Raw genomic sequence first — 18770 nt, forward strand, 5'->3', positions numbered from 1 at the left:
GCTACATGAAGTGTGTGGCACAAATAGCAGGCAAGAGTGCCGCCCGCCCCCGCGGCTGAGACAATTCACTCTTAGGTGCCGCTGGCACGCTAACCCTTCCAACCGCTGCACTGGCAGCATGTCATTCGCGGCCCAGTGCGCGCGCACCTGCGGGAAGCGAGCCTGGTAGTCACGCAGCTCAGACTCGTACCGCTCCCTGTCCTGCCGCGCCGCCTCGTTGTACGGCTCCCTGTCCGCTGCCGGCAGCTGCGCCCACATGTCGCCCACTACTTTGCTGATGCCCTGTACCAGTGCAGCAGCAGGGGAGCAGCGCGGGGTTGGGGCACTGGCGGCGTGAAGCCGCAAGAGTCAAACGTGGCGGCGGAGGCGTTTGCGCAGAGCGCCAGCGTACCACGCACCTTCTGGTCGGCGCGCGGGTGCTTCTCCTTGGCTGCGGGCCGCACGGCATCGCTGTAAAAGTTGAAAGCTGTGCGTGGTTTCTTCAGAGGGGCTGCGACGGGGCGCGCTGCTGCCGCCGGGTCGACCAAGGCGGCAGGCGGACAGAGCAGGGCGCCTGCAGGAGGATCCAGCACTAGCATTTTCGGTCAAGTTGGTCAACAGAGGCTCCAGAATTTCGAACCACCAAGAGAATGCGTACTGGGGGGCACGCGCCCGCGCCCCTCGTGGCCAAGGCGCCACAGGGCACCACGGCCCCCCGGCCAAACACTTTTCGCCACTCAACCCTTGCCTGCAAAACCTGAATTTCGGGCACAATTCGAAATCGCAGGCGGAGGAGCCCGATGGCTGCTTTTTGAAGCCAGCTGCTGGTTCAGCTGCTGGTACTCGGCGCCCAGCTGGACGGCTTCCCCACGCCTGCCACCCCTGATCCTGCCTTCCCGCGCTCACCTTTGAAACTGACATCCCCAAGATGAAGCGTGACCCAGTATGCCGAATCACTCACAGACTCCACGATGCCGCTGAGGCATGTGCCCACCAGGCCAGGGTCGGGGGACGGCGCACCGCTGCCGGGAGCAGGGAAGGCGACAAGCGAGAAGGATGCGGCGGGAGGCTGGGCGGGCTGGGATGGTAGATCCCACTTCATGCGTTTGCTAGGCGGCGCCTCGCCCTGGTCACCCAGCCCAGCAGCAGATCTCTCGAGCTCGCCTTCGACGGCGAAGGCCTCAGGCTGCTGCGCTACCGCTGCCTGCCGCCCGGTTATGCCCTCCTGCTGCTGCGGCGCCCTGCCCTGTTCCCGCTCCCGCGGCTCCTCGCCACCGTAGGTTTCGCCCCCAGCGGGTGGTGGGTCTTGAGCGTCCCCCCTCTGGGCGTGCAATTGCTCCATCAACCCTCAGGGGATGACCCGGCCGGGTCGACCGGCTGGGGCTGGGCTGCTTCACAGCAGTTGCTGGATCTGTCAGGAAGGGCCCCAGGGCCTGCTCGGGAGCCCAAGGCGAGTGGGGAGGAGCCACTTGGTTTTGTATGAGCGGCCGCCGCGGCCTCCTCAGCTAGGCAGTAGGCACATGTGCGCTGCGAATCTAGATCCAAAAGGCTGCCGGACTGCCTTTTGATTGCCTCAGCTTCCATGGAAGCCGCGAATTGTAGTGCCTTGCTGCCCAGCCGCATACATCCGTTCGTGTGCTCTGCTCATTTAGTGATCGCTCGTTCAAGCCGCCCACTGGGTTCGTCTGGCAGGTTCGTACGTGTCCTGAGGGGGATTAACCTTCATGTCCTTGCCATTACCCACCCCGTGACGGCGGCACCTTTTTGCTGAAAGTTGCTTCTTAAAATGGTGCGTCTCGTGTAAACAGGATACACGCCGTGTGGGTGCGAGAGGAACCGAGCCCACGGAACCAGGGCAGAGCGGCGGTGCGCCTCGTCAGCCGTCAGGGCCGCTGCCGCTACAACACTTGAATGTCAGTCCTGCGGGGCCCCTACCGCACCTCTAGGCCAAGTGTTAGAGCGAAAAGGGACACGTATGCAGTACTCTGGAGCACAGGCTGCTGTCCCGGGCCCAGCTGGGGCGAAGCCTGGAAGCTGTGCGGCAAGCGCCTTGCCAGGGCGCAAGAGCATGCCAGCGCTGCCGGTCGCCGGCATGGGCACTTCATCACCAGATCTAGGCCCCCAGGCTGATGATGTACTGCAGCAGGGGGGCACAGCAGGATCCCTCCATCAGCACTCCGCATTCATGCAGCCCGGCTGATGCAGCCCGCCATGCCCTCGCTCGTCACACCGCTGAGCATATGGACGTGATGGGGAGGGTGGTTGGCATGGTCGGGGGAGGGCGCAGCGCGGCTTAGCTTGCCGGCACCAGGCCGCCACACCTGCTTGTAGTTGCTCATGAAGCGCGCAAGGAAGGCCTCCAGGTGGAAGATCGCCTTCTGGCCCTCCTGCTTGGCAGCACGGCAGTATCGCGTGCACAGTCACCAGCACAAGTTGGCGGGCAGGCAGAGCTGGGCTGAGCTGATTGACCACAAGAGCGCCAGGCAGCGCCTTCAAGCAGCCAGCAGGCCGCCTGGCACACCGCATGCCACGCCGTCTGGACCAGCCCAGCCCAGCCCAGCCCAGCCCAGCCCAGCACGCCGCCGCACCTGCAGGCGATGCTCATACATGGCGGCATCCTCGGCGGTGCTGTGCCTCAGCTCATCGTCCAGCTTGCGCATCAGCTCCACAGCCAGCCGCCGCAGCACCACCTGCGCAGCATGGCGCGCCAACGCAGCGCACGCAGCCAGCGGCACGGGGTGGGTGCACAGTGGGGGTCGCTGGCTGCCGCACTCGGCACTGCACAAGGAGACCTCCAGCCTCCAGCACACGCTGCGGCCAACGCCACTGTTTGACCACAGCGCCCCCCGCGGCGCCACCTCACCTCTGGCGGTATGCAGTTGGTGAGCAGCTCATACAGCTTGCCGCGCGCCAGGAAGAGCCGCTTGGGCGTCTGCTCCAGCATCACGTCGGCGGCAATCTCCTGCGGCGGGGCGGCGGGGGGCGGGGCTGTGGCAGGTTGTTCGGCACGCAGCGGCACCCGCGGCAGCCACCATCACGCAGCAGGCTGCAGGCGAGCCACACATTCACAGAGAGGCATGCGCACCGCCCCCAGCACCCGCCCACCCACCCTGATGTAGAGCTCCCAGTCGGGGGCCGCCACCTCCTGGTCCTCGGCAAACGGGTACTGCGCCACCTTGCACGCCTCCAGGCTGAGCAGCGCGCGGCGCAGGTTGCGCTCGGATGCCGCCGCCAGCCGCTTGGCCAGCGGCACAGGCAGCGTGAGCCGCTCGTGCGCCGCCACCGCCTGCACCTGCTCCTCCACCTGCGCCAGGCTGGGCGCCGCCACGCGGATGCACAGGCAGCGGCTGCGCACGGGATCTATGACCTGCGGGGCGGGCAGGGAGGCAGGCGGGGGCAGGCAGCGAGGGCAGCACTCGATACGCCTCTGGAAAATGAGCGCTGCCAGGTGCAGCCTGGCTGCAGGCGGTGGGACGCCTCCCCGCCATCCGCTGGGCTGCTGTTCATAGGATCCTGTCCATCATCCTGCGCGAGAGCCCCAGCCCACCCACCCACCCACGGCCCTCCCCCCCCACCTTTGACACGTTGTTGCCGCACAGCACCAGGCGGCATGCGGCCGAGTACTTCTCCATGGTGCGGCGCAGAGAGTGCTGCGCCTCCTTGCTCAGCTGGTCCACCTCGTTCAAAACCAGCACCTGGGGTGCAGCGCAGGCAGGATGCACAGGCGCAGCTCAGCAATGGCAGCGCCAGGTGCGGCGCGGCAGGCGCATGATGTTGAAGCAGGCCGGGCTGTGGCAGCTGGGCGTGGGTCATCGCAGTCGGCGGCAGCCTGGGGCAGGGCAGGGCAGGGCCCCAGCGCAGCACCTTGAAGCTGCGCTGGCCGTCGGTGCCGATGGGGCGGCTCTTGGCCATCTCTTTGATGATTTCCTGCACCACATACCTGCAGATACGCGGCGCGGGAGGCGCACAGACGCTCAGCCAGCGGCGGCAGACGGCAGCAAGACGTCCTCAAAGGAGCGCCATCGCTCCTGCCACTGCACCGCGTGCCTCGCCCCTTGCGAGACCTCACGCCCCCGCACGCGCACCGCCGCCCCCGCACCTGTCCCTGTTCCCCACGTCGCTGGGGTTCATCTCCACATGGTATGCGCTGGAGATGGTTGTGAACTCCAGGTCGATGCTGCTGCTGGGCAGCTTGATCTTCCACGGCTTGCACTCCACCTTGAGCTGCAGGCAGCAGGGGGCACACAGCACCACAGCGCTCCCAGTGGACGCCACGCCGCGCCACACAGGTCAGCCCGGGCAGCCGTACAGGAGGGGCAGGCTGGCTGGCAGGCAGGCGAGCACCAGTTGACCCGCCGGCGCTCGACACTGGCCCACGAGGAGGAGGCGCCTTGCCCACACACGCACACACCTTCTCCACGCCGGGCCCATAGATCTCCCGCAGCAGCGCCAGGATCAGCGTCTTCTTGCCGGCGCCAGGGGGGCCATAGAAGAGGGTGTGCGGGCAGTCGCCATTCACCACCTGTGGCGGGTTCGGGCGGGCCAGGGGCCTGCTTGGACGGCCGAAGCGGCAACTTGCCGTGGCGGCAAAGGGCATCAGCGCCGCGGCATCTAGATGGCCTCACCAGTTTTCTGAGATTGTCCGCCACATCGCTGTGCAGCTGGAACTGCTCCAGCGCCTTGGGCCGATACTGCGCGGAGCAGGCAGCCGCGGGGCGGGGTGGCGGGGCAAGCCTGGGGGTTGGCCCTGCACGCTTTCTGCAGACCCCGGGCGCCTCACCTTGTCTACATAAAGCATCGCTGCCTACCGCCGGACAGCCTCCAGCCTCCTGTTCACCCCCTCTGCTTGGTCAGAATCGTCAGTCGCCCCAGAGCCCAGGCTGCTGTCCAATATAGTGCCGGCCTATATGCAGTCAGCTAAAGACTGTGGTTGGGCTCCGTGCGCATTCCAGTTCAAGCCGGCCAGGGTGAGGTGGCGCGCGCCAGATGCCACAGCGTGGCCGTTGCACATGCCCTTGTTGCTCGATCTTGGTCACCAACTCCACATATACAGCAATATAGCCCGATTGCGGCTCCTACACACACGCAACCTCGCATCTCTACGGTTGGCCCATCTCTGAGGCTGCACCCGCGCCCTAGGACGCCTCCAGCAGTCATGCAGCTGATTCAGGGACTCCTACTGCTGCTTCTGGCGGCGTCGCAGGCTGCAGGTGTGCCTGCAGTCCGCATGACATGCGAGGGGGGGATGGCGGTGGTTGGCGCCGCCGCCCAACCACCTCCCACGCCGCCGCAGCCAGCTCCTCCCTTCCCCCCTGTCTCTTGCCAGCATCCCCTGCGACCAACATTTGTGATGCGCCATTGCATGCCGTCTGGTGGATAGTTGACCGCCGGTAGCTCTTCCAACCCCCGCCGCCCCGCGTGCTTGTGCGCAGCCTACCCTTGCACCCCCGCCGATCTGGCGTCGTGCCCCAAGCCGCCCGGCGCGCTGCCCGCCGCCGACCAGGCGCCGCAGTTCATCACCATCACCTGGGACGATGCCGTCAACCCGCTGAGCTACGACATCATCCAGCAAATCACGGGCGGCTTCACCCAGAGGAACGGCTGCCCCGTGCCCTCCACCTACTTCATCTCCGCCCTCAACACCATCCCCGCAGCGGTACAGGCGCTGTACCTGAGCGGCAACGAGATTGCCACCCACACCATGACACACGTCGGCTACCCGCCCGCCGACGAGATTGTGGGCTGCCGTGACTGGCTGGTCAACGCCACCGGCATCCCCGAGACAAAGATCACCGGCTTCAGGCATGCCTGGGCGGGGCGGTGTGGGCCTGGGCGGGGCGGTGTGGGCACACTGCCAGCTGCACGGAAGGGCTTGGGGCGCGCTGCAGACCGCTGCCGGTGCCGGGTACCATCCCGCAACCCCGCTGCCATACATGCATGCCGTGCGCTGCACCCTCCCCTCCTCCCGCCGCAGGGCGCCCTTCCTGCTCAGCAACTCTGACACGCGGCAGGCTCTGGTGGATGCCGGCTTCCAGTATGACTCAACCCTGCCAGACACCACGCCAAGGTGGGCGGGCAGGCAGGGCGGAGTGGGGGCCGGGCGCCGTCCAGCCGGCCAGCCATCCGCTGGAGGAGCTGCCCATCGAGCCGCCCTGCCCAGCTGCCTTGCCCTGTTGTCTTGCCCTGCAGCAACATCAGCCCCGATGTGGACCAGCGTGGCTGGCCGTACCGCATGGATGACGGCATGCCGCAGGCGTGCACTGTTGGTGGGTGTGGCGGGGCTGGTGGGCAGGCATGTGGGGCCGAGCACGTGCACGGTCTGCGACAAGGGAGGGTGCGGAGCAGAGGAAGGCTGGTGTGGCACTGCCAGCGCGCCGGCCGCAGATGCCAGATGCAGTTCAGAGGGTCATGTGCTTGCTGTTCACGCTGCTGCGTGGGCGGCCGCCCTGCGTGTGCGCAGGCGCCTGCGACTCCAGCGAGAGGTATGCGCTGTGGGAGATCCCGCTGTGGAGCGTTGAGGATGCCAGCAAGAACTCGATTGCCAGCATGGACCCCGATGGCAACGCGTACGACAACTACAAGCGCGAGCTGGAGTGGCGCCTGGCAGGCAACCGCGCCCCCCTGGGCCTCTTCTTCCACGCAGGCGAGGCTGCGCCGCTTGGGCCGCTCTACCTGCCCAGCAGTTGCTGCCAGCCGGCTGCTGCGCGCTGGCGCCATCTCCCAAGAACCCTGCCCACCATCTCCTTCCCACCTGGGCCCGCGGGCGCCAGTGCCAGCCCTGCGTGCCACCTCAGCCCTGCTGCGCCGTGAGGCCTGGGGAAGTCGCTGACCTCCTTCCCCTGGGTACCGCCGTGCTGCAGGCCTGCAATCCCAGGCCAGCCGCATCGCCGAGCTGCGTCAGTTTATTGAGTATGCCATGGGCCTGGACAACGTGTGGTTTGTCACCAACCAGCAGGTGAAGTAAAGGGGCTGGGCAGGCGGTGGGAGTGGCGAGGTGGCGGGAGCCCCGCCCGCATCGCTCACGCGTATTCGGCGCCGCCCCCGCTGCCGCGCTTCCCCGCAGATGCTGGCATGGATGAAGAACCCGGTGCCTGCCAGCCGCGTGGAGCTGATGCTCAAGTGTGACAAGCCCACCGACATCTCGCCCACCGTGGGCCCCGCGTGCGACACCTATGTGGGCAACTGTCAGTTTGGGTCGTTCGACGTGACCAAGTGCAGATGCGTGTGCATGGGCGAGGGCGCACCTGGCGGCTACTGCGTGGATGAGGCGACGGGGTCGTGCACCAAGACCTGCTGAGGCAGGCGGCACAGCCAGGCAGCCAGGCGCGGGCAGGCGGCTGCCCTTCGGACCACGTCGCCGCCACCCCCGCCGCAGCGCGCCTGGCTGAACCGACGTGATTGATGCACCCACCAAGCTGAGAAGGCTTTGCTGACTATTTCCTCTGCCCGTTTAATTATGCTCGCTCCTTAGCAGCTGCTCTTGTGAGGATGAGAGCGAGCCGTGCTGCCTCTTCTGATTATCCCCTTGCACACCACCGGTGTCTCTCCCACCGCCCTTTCCTGCCTCTTCTAATAAGTTGTACCTCTGAAGCATTGCATATGTGATCACGCTCACAGCGACGCAACACGAGTTGAGCCGACCTTACCTGTCCATAGTCTGCGATGCAAGAGGCAGCGCGGCTCGCACCGGGCTGAAAGATGCACCGCACTTCCTCCGCCCGCCAACCGCCGTGCGCCCGTTCTGCTACTGCCAGCCAGGCCAACGGGGGTTGATTCCCTGCGGGATGAGGAGGGTAGCCGCGGCCATGAGGCTGTGTGCTCCCCGCAGGCCTTTCAAGCGCAGACGGATGGGCCGTACGGCGCACGAAAGAAACGAGGCGGCGGCCCAGTTGGGCGGCTGTCGCGGGCCGAGGAGGGCGCGCAGCGGGCTGCCCCGCTGGAGAGCGGTTGCAGGGCATTCCTGCATCGCTGTGACGCCGCAATGAGCCTGAGATGCTGCCTGGATTTGTTTTTTCATGTTCCTGCAAGGGCCGGGGTCATTCCCGCCGCCCCAAGAGGGGGGCGCCAGCCAGGCCCTCCCTCCATTTTGTTCTGGGGTTGTAGGGGGGTTTGCGGGCATGAGGGTCAACTCCATCTTCCTAGGCCTCCCTGAGGAGCTGCTGGTGGAGGTTTTGGGGCGTCTGTCGGCGCGAGACCTTGCATCGGCCCTCAGCTCCTGCCGCGGCCTGGGGGCCCTGCGGGAGCAGGCCTGGCGCGCAGCTTGCTTTGGACGGTGGCCAGAGTGGTCTGCGATTGCCGCCGAGCCCGCAGCGCAGTGGAGGAGGCAGTATGAGTTGCTGTCCCTGCGGGAGGCGGAGAGCGGCTGCCTGCCCACTGTGGCCACTGTGCGCAAGGTGCAACGCAACGTGACGGAGAGGCACCGCAGCATCCTCACGGAGTGGCTGTGCGAGGTGAGCTATTTTGCTCCCGCTGCATGATCGCCATCGCCAACGTTCTCATCACTCCAACCCCGCTCCCCGCAGGTTTCCTTCGATTGGGAGCTTGATTCTACCATTGTTTTCAAAGCTGTGGCGTACCTGGACCACTACTTGAGCGAGCACGCCGTGGAGCAGCTCTCCAGGTGCATGGCCGGGGGCGCGGGAAACGTTTAAAGATGTGATCCCTGCCCGGGCACCCCTCCCCACCCCCCCTTGGCACTCACACACACCGCCTGGGCCGGACCCACAGGTTCCAGCTGCTGGGGCTGGCCTGCCTCCGGGCAGCCATGGGGGACGCCCGGAAGCCAACGGCGCTCGACGACCAGGACAAGAAGCTGGACCCCCAGAACTTTGCCTACATCAGCGACGACACATACACGGTGGAGGAGGTGGAGGCGCAGACGCAGGTGGGCGCCGCCTCGAGTGGCGGCGGCGCGGCGTTGGCCGCCTGCGCCGCGTGGCTGCGTCCTGCTGCTGTGGGCAGCGTTATTGGGAGCAGGCATGCCAGCGCGTGGGGTACAGCCGCTGATGCTGCACGCCATCGAGCCCTGCTGCAGGTGATCGTGGGGCTGGTGCCGGAGCGCCTCAAAAAGGCGCCCAACACCAAGATGTTCCTGCGCAGCTTTTGGTACCGTGCCACGCTCAAGGAGGTGGTGCTGGCCGATGAAATGCACATCTACACGCTTGCCAGGTGGGTGTGACTGGGGCAGGGGGAGGCAGCCTGGGGCAGGATGCGGTTGTCGCCCGCCGCCGCGCTTTGTCACGATGTCACATGTGCCCTGTTGTTCTGCCCCGACGCCAGCACACGTCTTGGCCTGGCTGCTGACGGGCACCCGCCATCTCCTGCGCGCCTGCCTGCTCCGTCTGCAGCTTCCTGCTGCAGCTGGGCCTGCTGGACCTCGACTGCTCCGGCTATGCGCCCTCCCTGATGGCCGCCGCCGCACTCAGCGTCAGCCTGGGCGTGTTTGGCAAGCCCGAGTGGCCGCTGTCACTGCAGCAGTTTGGCTCCTACCTGGAGACAGACCTGGTGCCCGTCAAGGCGCGCCTGACCGAGATGCAGGCCTCGCAGGTGGGCGGCGCAGGGGGTGCCCTGCGGTGGGGACGCACGGGAAGGGGAGCCGCTGTGGCGGCCTCCTGGCGGGCTTCTGGCGTGGCCCGGAGCTTGCCTGGTTTTGCGGCGCCTGCCGGCTGCCTGACCAGGCAGCCTGCCTTGCCCGGTGCCGGCCCGCCTGCAGGCTGCGGAGCAGCTGCGGCCCCTGTGGCGCGGCATGCACGAGCAGCACTCCTACCCCGAGTATGAGGCTGAGTGGAAGCACGCGGTGCTCATCTTCTCCTGCGCCTCCCGCCTGGCCCGCATGCCGCCGCCAGAGGCGCGCCCCGCTGCCGCCGCCGCCCCCAGCCGCGATCCCAGCACCGGCAGCGCGTCAGTCGCCATCGGCAGCGACTCGCCGCTGCCGCCGCAGCCGGTGGATGCCACGGCCATGCTCATTGACTGAGCTCTGCCGCGCCGTGCAGCTAGTTGGCCGCCCAGCCCCCGCGCACCGCGCTGGGGCAGCCGCCTTTGTTCCATGCTCCCCCATGGCCCATGCCCCCGATACGCCAAGCTATTTTGCTCGTGCCCGAGTTTACCTGTTACCCTAGCTAGCTACGGTCCCCTCTGCCTGTATGCTGCCCCGGCTCTATATTGCCAGCAGCGAGCCCAAAACCGCTTGTGCACTGATGTCCCTCTCCCGTCCTCTCCTGCCTTGCCCGCCCCGCCCACATGCTCACCGTGGTGGGCCCTGGCAAGGCCGTCCGCCCCTTACTGTAGCTCCTCTCCGTTCCCCGTGGCTGTTCCAGTGCAGCCCTCCCGCTCACGTCGTGTCCTACTGCCACAACGCCCCCGCTTGCACTCCCTTCGCCTAACGTTTTCGTGCCAGCAGGCTTCCCCCTGCGCCGCGGAAAAGACTCATCTTGCTTCCACAAACTGAAAATCGTTTTTTCAAAACAACCCCTACCAGCATGTTCCCTTACACTGACGTCACTTCCTTCCCTCCTCCCCCTTTTCTGAACAGGCAGGAATTCTCAAATGCAGGCCAGCCAGCCAGGCCAAAAACCAAAAAAACAACCCATTTCTGTAGCGTAGGCGCCGCAGGATTTCTCTGCGCAGGCACGCTTTCACAGCCATTTGATCTCCCAGCCTCACCCTGTTCACACTTGACTTTTCCCGCCTCACTTGACCCTGTCCCTTCCCGCCTCATGTCGATCGGGGCCTCCAACGCCTTGACTCCTTGACACGTGACAACGACATGACACACAGTGACGCCTCACTTTAACAGTGCATCAGCCGACACAGGAAAATAGGGAAGAGAGAACGAGATGCGGTCACAATGAAGCAGGGCGTCCCAGCTCCAGCACGAATGGCTTGCTGCGGGACCTCACTTCTTCTTCCGCCGCTTCCTGCCGCCCTCGTCACGCTTGCGCAGCGGCTGCTTGGGGTCTGGGGGTGGCGGCTTGTCCCCGGGCTTGGGTCGACCCTGCGGGGTTTTGCCGCCACCAGGCTGCTGCTTCCACGGCTTGCCGCGTTGCTGCTGCTGCTTCCATGGTTTGCCGCCTTCCTGCTGCTGCTTCCACAGCTTGCTGCCATCTTGCTGCTGCTTCCACGGCTTGCTGCCATGCTTCTGGAGGCTCTTCTGCTGCCACAGCTTGCTGCCATGTTGGCGCTGCTGCTGCAGCCCCTGCCCCCTATTGTCCAACCCCGCCGCATTGGCAACCTTGGCCTCCTCCTCCACCTCCTCCTCCTCTTCCTCCTCGCTGCTGCTCGCATCATCGTCGCTGCTGTCCTCCTCATCCTCAGATGGCTCAACCTGCTGCGCCTTGCGCTTGCCTGACGCAGCCCCCAGCCGCTTGCTAGCAGCTGCAGGCGCTGCCCCCCTGGCTGCGGCAGGCGCCCCGCCAGCAGGCGCCGCACCCTGTCGCTGACTGGCCTCCATTTCTTCCTCTTCAGCATCCTCGCTGCCCAGAAAGAAGTCATCCTGCTCGTCATCCGACTGCGCAGGTGCCTGCTGCTCGTGCTGCTCAGCCAGACCTGCGCCACCCGCCCGAGCAGCACCCTTGGCGAGCGCCGCACCCTCATCCGCATCTGCCAGCATGGCAGCCTCTGCCAGCTGGCGCTTCACCAGCGCACGCAGCCGTGCACGCTCCGCCTCCAAATTCTCCTGCACCAGGGCCGGCCGCGGCGCACAGTTGCCACCACAGCGCAGAGCCAGGGACGAGTAGCTAGGCCGCAGCCCAGCCAATCCTGTCATCGCCTCATGCACGCGTGACCAGCACCCGCAGCCGCTGTCCCTGCTGCGCCCGCCCAGCACCGCAGCCGCACATAGCTGCCCACCCACCTGCGCTGCGGGGTCGTCTGCCTGGCGCAGCAGCGAGACATACTTCTCTCCCTTGGGGAAGTGCAGCACATACAGCAGGTCCTCCTGCACTGCTGCCACCTGCTGCTGCACCTGCGCCAGCGCAGTCTCGCCGCCGGCGCTGGCGCCCGCCTCACCACCCTCTGCCCCACGCGCTGCCGCCAGCTGCGCCTGCAGGCGATGCAGCCGCCGCTCCAGCTTGACACGCTCAAAGAAGCGGATCTGCAGAGGGGCATGTGGGGCCAGGTAGGCTCAGCGGCCAAGCTTTGAGGTATGCTGCAAGCTGCTCTTGCCTGCTGCAGGCCTGAAGCAATGTTGGGGCCTGAAGCAGCAGGGCACAGGGAGGCAGGCGGGGCCTCGCCTTGTGGTAGCGCACTGCATACTTGCGCTCCAGCTCCTTGCGCTGCTGCTCCGCCTGCGCCGCTCGCAGCTCCTGAAGCTTGGCCTCCTGCCGCTCCCGCATCTTGGGGTCCAGGTCGGGCTGCGCGCAGAGCAGCCAGGCAGGCAGGCAGGTGGACTGCCGCCGACAGCGGTGGAGCCAGCCGCCGGGCGGCAGGTGGCGCAGCGGCGGAAAGCACAGCAATGAAGATGCGCGCTGGACGCTGCTCAAATCGACTCTCGTTGCCTCCCAGGCGGCACTGGTGGCCCGGTAACTACAAAGGGCAGCAGCGAGGAGGCATGCAGGCCATGCGTCTCGACTGACCCGCTTTAGCAGTCGCTCCACGTCTCTGATCTGCTTGCTGGCGCTCTTTGGAGGCTTCGCCACTTTCCCATTCTTGCCATTCCGGCTTGGCGCAAACTTCTTGCCGCCTGCTCGCTGCTTCATAGCGCTCTGCGCAACGGCATGCGCTCCTTGAGCCAGTACAAAGGTAAGCAAAGTGCAGCGCCGAGTCGGAGGGCACCGCCTCCCCTCTTCCTGCCGCCGCCGCCCCAGCATGCACGCTGTGCTGCCGCCATTTGCCCACCAGGCAACACGTGCACTCGCTCTTGCCCACCCCAACCTATTGCAGCCAACAGGCTCTTTACAAAAACTTGCTGATCCAAAGCCCCACCCGCTGATCGACGTCAGGACCGCGCCGCCTCCTGCCACCGTGCAGCACCTGATTCCCCGACGGGTGGACAGACCCCCACCCCACCCCGCCGCCGGGGCTCAGAAGAAGCGCAGCTCCGCCATGCACTCGCGGCGTTTGGGCGAGAACCAGATGGCCAGGCGCGCCGCGCCCTCGGTGCTGGGCAGCACGCAGTCGCAGCCGTACACAGTCTCCAGCAGGCTGGGGCGCACGCTGAGCGCCGTCTGCAGCACGCCTTTGAGCGTGCTGCGCTCGCCCTCGCTGGCGGGCACAGAGGTGGGGTCCAAGGCAAAGCGGGCGTCCACGCGGGCACGCACCTGCGGGGAGGGCGGGGCAGAGCAGGGCGGGGCGGGCGGGAGGAGGGAGGGTCAGCATTGTGCCCCCGGCCAGCCGCAGAGATGGGCGCCCCCTGCTCGCAAGAAGCCTCGAGGCACCCCCCGCAGCTTCAGGCTGGCGGCCAGCCCCGCAGGCCTCGCCCCGCCCCACTCACCGGGCCGTACACCTGCTGCGCCAGGCTGAGGCTGAGGGCGTGCCAGGCGCCGCGCCCCTCCAGCGCAAACGCGCGGTGCTTGTCCGGGCGGCGGCTGCTGTCTGCGGCGAGAGTGGCGGGGTCGGGCACCACCCCCCACCACGTGGGGCGACGTCAGCGCCATATCCACGCGGGCGGAGGCGGCGGTGAAGTCCAGCCAGGGCCGCGTGAAGCGCCCCAGCTGGCCAGACACGGCGGCGGACGCAAACACGCGCAGCGCGGTGGCCCTGCACACCGCGGCGCGGCAGCGAGCGCACAGTCGTCCTTGGTTCTGGTGGTGTGTATGTGCTGAGGCAGCGCAGCGGGTCCACAGCGGCCGAGCATGGGCTGGGCTGGGCGGCAGGCAGGCCCCACCCAAGGCACCGGCCAGCCAGCCATCCCGGCTCGGCTCAGCCTCTCACTTGAAGTACGGCTGCCACGCCTCTGCCAGCTGCGAGGAGTAGGAGGCTCGGGACAGCAGGCTGGAGGTGGAGGCGTGGGGGGTGTGCAGGCCGCCGCCGCCGCCGCCGCCGCCGCTGCTGCCGTCCAGAGGCTCCAGCGAGGCGTGCGGGAAGCTGAAGGCGCGCAGCGGTGGCAGCGGCATGCGCGCCAGGCACCCCAGCGCGGCATTCAGCTTCAGGTGGGGCTGCAGCAGGGGCGCCGGCGGGGGTGGCGGCGGTGAGGCGAGGCAAGAGGGCGCGCCAACGTGGCGTCGGCGTGGCAAATGCTGCGCTTCTGCCTCTGGGCACGAGTGCCAGAGGCCTGCCCGCAGCCCCGCCCTTCCGGCCCACCCACGCCTCCGCCCACCCCGCCGGCCAGCCCACCTGCGCCAGCAGCATGCTGTACGGGCGCCGCCGCTGGGGCGTGCCGCGGCTGTCCGCCAGCTGCTGGCTCAGCCGCTGCAGCGAGCCGTCCTGCACGTTGCCCGTCAGCCGCTCCACAGACTCCCTGACCTGCTGCAGCAGCGCCACGCTCTCCTGGATGGTGGCGGTGATGGTGTGAGAGGAGAGGCCAAGCAGGGGGCCCGGGGCGGGGATGCCGCCCCGGCCGCCGCTGCCGGCGCCGCCGCGTGCGCCGCCTCCAGAGGCATCACCTGCCTGCCGCGGCTGCTGCTCCAGCTGCTCCTGATGGCTGCCGCCCTCGGGCTGCGGGTGCTGCTTGGGGTGTGTGACATTGTGCAGCATGTCGCTGACCTGCTCGCCCAGCTGCTCCAGCGGGCGAATGAAGTCCTTCAGCCGGGCGCCGGGCAGCCCCTGGTGCGCCGCTCCCGCGCCAGCATCCTGCGCCGCGGCATCGCCCGCGGCGGCTTGAGCTGGCGAGCCCGCCGCCGCCGCTGCTGCCTGCTGCTGCTCCCCGCCGACGCCTGCCGAAGCCTCGCCAGCGTCAGGCCCCGCCGCTGCGAGCGCCGGTTCAGCCGGCTGGCTGGGATCGGCGCTGCCCTGCTGGCCCTCTCCCCTCTTCACCCTGTCTCCGTTTTGCTTGCGCAGCAGCACAGCGTCCTCATCAGCCGCTCTCTCCAGGGCGCTGGCCAGCTTGGTGCGGCGCGGCTCCTCCCTGCCGGCCTCCTCGTCGCCGCCGCCCTTGCCCAGCTGCTTGAACGCACCGTCTGCAGCCGCCGCCGAGCTGGCGCCGCTGGCCGGGCTCGTGCTGCCGCCGGTGCTATTGCCTCCGTTGCCGCTGCCGGCTGCTTTCCAAACGTAGGCCTCCCCCTCCACCGCCACGGCGCCCTGGGCGTGCAGGCTGGTGCGCCAGCGCTGCGCCGCGCCGGGCTTGGGCGGCACCTCGGTGAGTGGGGCGGTGACCTGCAAGGTTGCGTGGGCACACAGGGTGGTGGGCAACAGTGGGCATCTGGTGGGTGGGTCCACTCAGCACCTGTGCAGCAGGCCGAGTCATCCAGCATCCCCCTGCCACGTTTACATCCCGCCCCGCCTCCCTCCAGCCCCTCCCCAGTCACCCAGTCGCCCAGGTGCCCACCCACCCACCTGGTGCAGGCCCACCCTGTACTGCAGCCCGTCCTGGCGGTCGTGCGAGGCCAGGTACAGGCTGACCGCCAGCGGCACGTGGCTCACATCCCCCGTGCTGTCCACATACTGCAGGTTGTACCCCGCAGTCGCCGCCAGGTCGTGGCCGGGCAGCACGCAGCGCAGCGTGGCGTGCGCATGGCACGGCTCCAGCTCCGGCACGCCGCAGCGGGCAGCGGGTGTGCCGGGGCCGGGGCCGTCGCCCGAGTGCTCGGCAGCCAGCTCAGCGCCAGCGCCGGCGCCGGCGCCTGCGCCGACATGCAGCCCATCCGCCTCTGCCGCGGCCCCAGGCGCCGCCGCCGCCGCGGCGGCCCGCGCGGCTCGGCGCTCGCTCAGGCGCCGCGTCACCCGCTGGCGCAGCTTGTGTGCGTCGGGCGCCTCCACCACGCTGTCCAGCACCAGGCGGCGGCCCAGCTGGAAGCGGCTGCGGGAGCACAGCGCGTAGTTGCCCAGATCGCGCACGGCATCCACCTACGCGGGCGCCGCAGAGGGATGGGGGTGGTGCGGGGCGGGATGGGGAGCGGGGGCATGCAGACTGGGGCGAGGGGCATGGCCAGGCCAGGCACGGTGGAGTGGCGGGCGTGCTTGCACGTCCCGCGCCCGCGCCCAGCCCCACCTTGCCGACTTGCTCGCTGGCGGCGAGGCTGTACGCGCGCTGCGCCTTGATGCGCCCGCTCAGCGCGGTCCACCAGCGCCGCCCGCCCGCCTTGGCCAGCACTCGGTCCAGCACCTGCGGGAGCGGGCACGGGGGGCCAGCTGCCGCTGGTGGAGAGGAGAGGGACAAAGACAGAAGGCAGCGGGCCAGCGGGCCCTGACAAGCATCCTGCTGGCGGGTGGTCCCATGCTTGCCAGCCCGCCATGCCCGCAGCGGCTGCCTGCACCCCACCGCGCTCACCAGCCCGTCGCTGCTGCCGTCGTACGAAGGGAAGAGCGGCACCCGCACCGCCTGCGCGGCCAGCAGCTGCTGCGTGCGCGACAGGCCCGAGGAGCCGGTGAGGTTGAGGGCGGGGGGCTCGCAGGGCAGGGACCACAGCTGGCCGTCCAGCGACTTGGTGGAGTGCACCGGCTGCTCCCAGAACTGGGAGGCGATGGAGGCCTTGACGTCCTGCCGGCTGCGCCGCGACTCGGGCACCAGCGGCATGGCAGCGGCGGCAGTGCTGGCGCTGGCTGCGCCTGCCTGGCCTGCTGCGCGCTGGCACGAAGTGCGGCCTTCGCTGGCTGGCAACCTGCGAGGCGTGCGCATGAGGAGCAGCACATGGCACGAGGCGAGCAGATAGCAGGCAGGTCGGCAAAGTCGGCGGGCAGGCGGTGGCGGCAGGCACTAGCGTGCCGGGCGCGGCGTGGCAGGACACCCTATGAAGGCTCACCCTTTCCCTTGGCTCTACAATGAGGATGCTTCGCTCCTGAAACGGCTGGAAGAGCCGGCTGGAGGAGGGCGGCAGCACGATTAGAGAGTGAGCGGCGTTATTCGATGGCCTTTTTTCAGCGGATCGGCGCATCAACAGGAACATGCATCGCCGAAAGTAGCGCTGGCCTTACCTGGTGATGTCGGGCTGAAGAAAGGAAAAGGGCTCCCTAAACTCTCCCAAAACACCCTGAAGGGATCGGGTCGGCAACAGTAGGAGTATGGGGGCTTATGCGCCAATCTGTAGTGCCGCCCCGCGGCGCCGCCAAGCGGCACCGCTCGCCGCCTGCCGCAGCACGGGGGCCTTCCTCTTTTAGGACTTGTACGAGCAATGCCTGCTCTCCTGCGTTGCACTATGGACGAGCTGGACTCTTTAGATCCCTGTAGGAGACATAATGGCAGAGAAAGAGCAGGAGGAAAGGTGGCGGACTTTAGGGTGGAAAGCCACCCATCAGCCAAACTTTTGGTGCTCTTCTCTTTGCTTTCTAGTCATCACTCAAGCATGGCGGACGTGCCGAGTGCTGGGGCTTTTGGTAAGCCTTGGGGAACCTGCCACATCTGCACCAGCAGTGTCGAGAGCACGTCCAAGGCTGGTTGCAGAGCACCGCTGCCATTGTCGTTTCATCCTACCCCCTACTGCAGTGCCCGCCAGCGGCGCGCCGCCAGTGGCCGGTTTGGAGCACCCACCCAGCCGTCCTCCGGGTACCGGCGCCAGTTCTGCCCTCGGCTTAGAGCGCACAAGTGCAGCAGAGGTCAGTAGCGCTGCTGCTGGCAATGCTCCTCAATCTGTATTATTCCTCTGGTCCAGCGCTGCTCCCGCCCCCCGCAGGCGGTTGGCGCCGAGGGGGTGGCAAAGGCATCCACCGTGACACTGTCTCCCGCTGGGCCCGGCGAGCCGCCTCACATCTCCGTGCCAGGCAAGGCTGTGTAGCCTGAGGCACACCTGATCTGCGCAGCCTGACTTCCCCTGGTTTGTCGGCTGGCAGGTGGCGGGCCCGAAGCCAGCAGGGATTCCTCCAAGGTCTCCAAGCTTGTGCACGCCGTCAAGGAGATCACGCCTGGCACCAAGGTGCTTGCTGTGAGTCGCAGCTGTGCCCGCTCCCAGTGCCCCGCACCGACTGCCCCACCTTTGCGTTCTGCAGGAGCACCGTGAGCACTACGGCACCAATGTGGCACTTGGCGGCTATCGTTCCCAGAATTGAGCATGCCGGCACGGCAGGGAGCGCCTGGGCTGCACAGTCCGCCTGATCCTTCACCCAACTCAAATGCAATATAGTTTAGCAGCCATGCATGCACGATGCGTTAACAGCGTGGGTTTCAAGGGGGAAGGTTGCGGCGGCGCCCGCCACGTCAGATTAGCGACACTCCTCCCGCCTCCAGCCACCATCACGCAGCTGTGAGTATCGTTGGTCACAATGCCTCGATTCAATCGGGTGAGGGGTCGCGGGAATGAACACTGGTGCAGAAGGGCTGCCAAATACAATCGCGGCGGGCCCCCCGCTGCCGCTGCCGCTAGTGTACAGTGCAGTGGCTGTCGCCTGTCGCCGCCCTCCCTCAAGCCGCCGCCAGCGCGATGCTGGGCGCCTCGCTGTCGGCGCCAGCCAGCTGCCACACGTTGATGGAGGCATAGTCCACCAGGCACTGCCGGATCTGCTCGGGCTGCAGGGCGGCACACGGGGGGAGCAGCATGGTGGAGCCACTGCTCGTCAGGGGTTGCCAAGCTGTGGTGGCGGTGGGGCATTTAGGCGGTGGCAAGCAGAATGGGGAGGCTATGTGTGCCGGCCTGGGCAGCGGCACCCGCCAGCGAGGAGGGGGCCTGGCGGGTGCCCCAGTGCGGGCGCAACAAGTTGCGCGCCGCGCTGCGCTGCGGGCCCGGCACAGAGTGCTCTAGGCGCCCCAAAATCCCAGCAGGCAGCTC

At 67.6% G+C, this 18770-nt stretch overlaps 7 protein-coding genes across 7 annotated transcripts in view; 3 read left to right on the forward strand and 4 right to left on the reverse strand.

Annotated features, from left to right (window-relative positions):
- Window positions 1–1748: 1748 nt before the first annotated feature.
- Window positions 1749–4869, reverse strand: CHLNCDRAFT_35851 (hypothetical protein). The gene is made up of 11 exons (XM_005847111.1): window positions 4760–4869; window positions 4605–4670; window positions 4391–4501; window positions 4079–4203; window positions 3844–3919; window positions 3555–3674; window positions 3089–3346; window positions 2843–2941; window positions 2568–2669; window positions 2301–2366; window positions 1749–2116 (listed from the first exon to the last, which is right to left on the reverse strand). The coding sequence occupies exons 1-11, from the start codon at window positions 4775–4777 to the stop codon at window positions 2093–2095; spliced, it is 1065 nt and encodes a 354-aa protein (XP_005847173.1). The 5' UTR covers window positions 4778–4869; the 3' UTR covers window positions 1749–2092.
- A 265-nt stretch (window positions 4870–5134) lies between these two features.
- CHLNCDRAFT_52845 (hypothetical protein) lies at window positions 5135–7276 on the forward strand (the record flags this gene model as incomplete). The annotated part of the gene is made up of 7 exons (XM_005846909.1): window positions 5135–5189; window positions 5412–5799; window positions 5954–6046; window positions 6169–6245; window positions 6440–6661; window positions 6840–6934; window positions 7043–7276. 7 exons carry the CDS (start codon window positions 5135–5137, stop codon window positions 7274–7276), a joined length of 1164 nt encoding a protein of 387 aa, XP_005846971.1.
- Window positions 7277–8096: 820 nt separating this feature from the next.
- Window positions 8097–9952, forward strand: CHLNCDRAFT_134953 (hypothetical protein; the record flags this gene model as incomplete). Its single annotated transcript, XM_005846910.1, has 6 exons — window positions 8097–8429; window positions 8502–8599; window positions 8707–8863; window positions 9014–9147; window positions 9327–9525; window positions 9692–9952. 6 exons carry the CDS (start codon window positions 8097–8099, stop codon window positions 9950–9952), a joined length of 1182 nt encoding a protein of 393 aa, XP_005846972.1.
- Window positions 9953–10873: 921 nt separating this feature from the next.
- CHLNCDRAFT_134954 (hypothetical protein) lies at window positions 10874–12674 on the reverse strand (the record flags this gene model as incomplete). The annotated part of the gene is made up of 4 exons (XM_005847112.1): window positions 10874–11653; window positions 11831–12070; window positions 12225–12329; window positions 12552–12674. 4 exons carry the CDS (start codon window positions 12672–12674, stop codon window positions 10874–10876), a joined length of 1248 nt encoding a protein of 415 aa, XP_005847174.1.
- Window positions 12675–12998: 324 nt separating this feature from the next.
- CHLNCDRAFT_134955 (hypothetical protein) lies at window positions 12999–16588 on the reverse strand (the record flags this gene model as incomplete). Its single annotated transcript, XM_005847113.1, has 8 exons — window positions 12999–13235; window positions 13409–13509; window positions 13541–13674; window positions 13849–14072; window positions 14251–15228; window positions 15409–15918; window positions 16064–16177; window positions 16343–16588. The coding sequence occupies 8 exons, from the start codon at window positions 16586–16588 to the stop codon at window positions 12999–13001; spliced, it is 2544 nt and encodes an 847-aa protein (XP_005847175.1).
- A 619-nt stretch (window positions 16589–17207) lies between these two features.
- CHLNCDRAFT_52848 (hypothetical protein) lies at window positions 17208–18054 on the forward strand (the record flags this gene model as incomplete). Its single annotated transcript, XM_005846911.1, has 4 exons — window positions 17208–17385; window positions 17495–17593; window positions 17839–17930; window positions 17995–18054. The coding sequence occupies 4 exons, from the start codon at window positions 17208–17210 to the stop codon at window positions 18052–18054; spliced, it is 429 nt and encodes a 142-aa protein (XP_005846973.1).
- Window positions 18055–18406: 352 nt separating this feature from the next.
- Window positions 18407–18770, reverse strand: part of CHLNCDRAFT_52849 (hypothetical protein) — a gene marked incomplete at both ends in the record, with an annotated part of 3437 nt that continues 3073 nt past the window's right edge. Inside the window, one exon of the mRNA XM_005847114.1 lies at window positions 18407–18511. Coding sequence (XP_005847176.1) covers window positions 18407–18511 — 105 coding nt within the window. The remainder of the gene's footprint in view (window positions 18512–18770) is intronic.

The sequence above is a fragment of the Chlorella variabilis genome (assembly GCF_000147415.1).
Source record: "Chlorella variabilis unplaced genomic scaffold CHLNCscaffold_12, whole genome shotgun sequence".
Classification (NCBI taxonomy): domain Eukaryota; kingdom Viridiplantae; phylum Chlorophyta; class Trebouxiophyceae; order Chlorellales; family Chlorellaceae; genus Chlorella; species Chlorella variabilis.

What these genes read in the sequence shown, in the direction of transcription:
- CHLNCDRAFT_35851 (XM_005847111.1), bottom strand. An exon ending in ACGGCCAGCGCAGCTTCAAG is followed by an intron (nt 3,675 to 3,843) that starts GTGCTGCGCTGG and finishes GCTGCACCCCAG; the next exon opens with GTGCTGGTTTTGAACGAGGT. An exon ending in CCAACTGCATACCGCCAGAG is followed by an intron (nt 2,670 to 2,842) that starts GTGAGGTGGCGC and finishes CATGCTGCGCAG; the next exon opens with GTGGTGCTGCGGCGGCTGGC.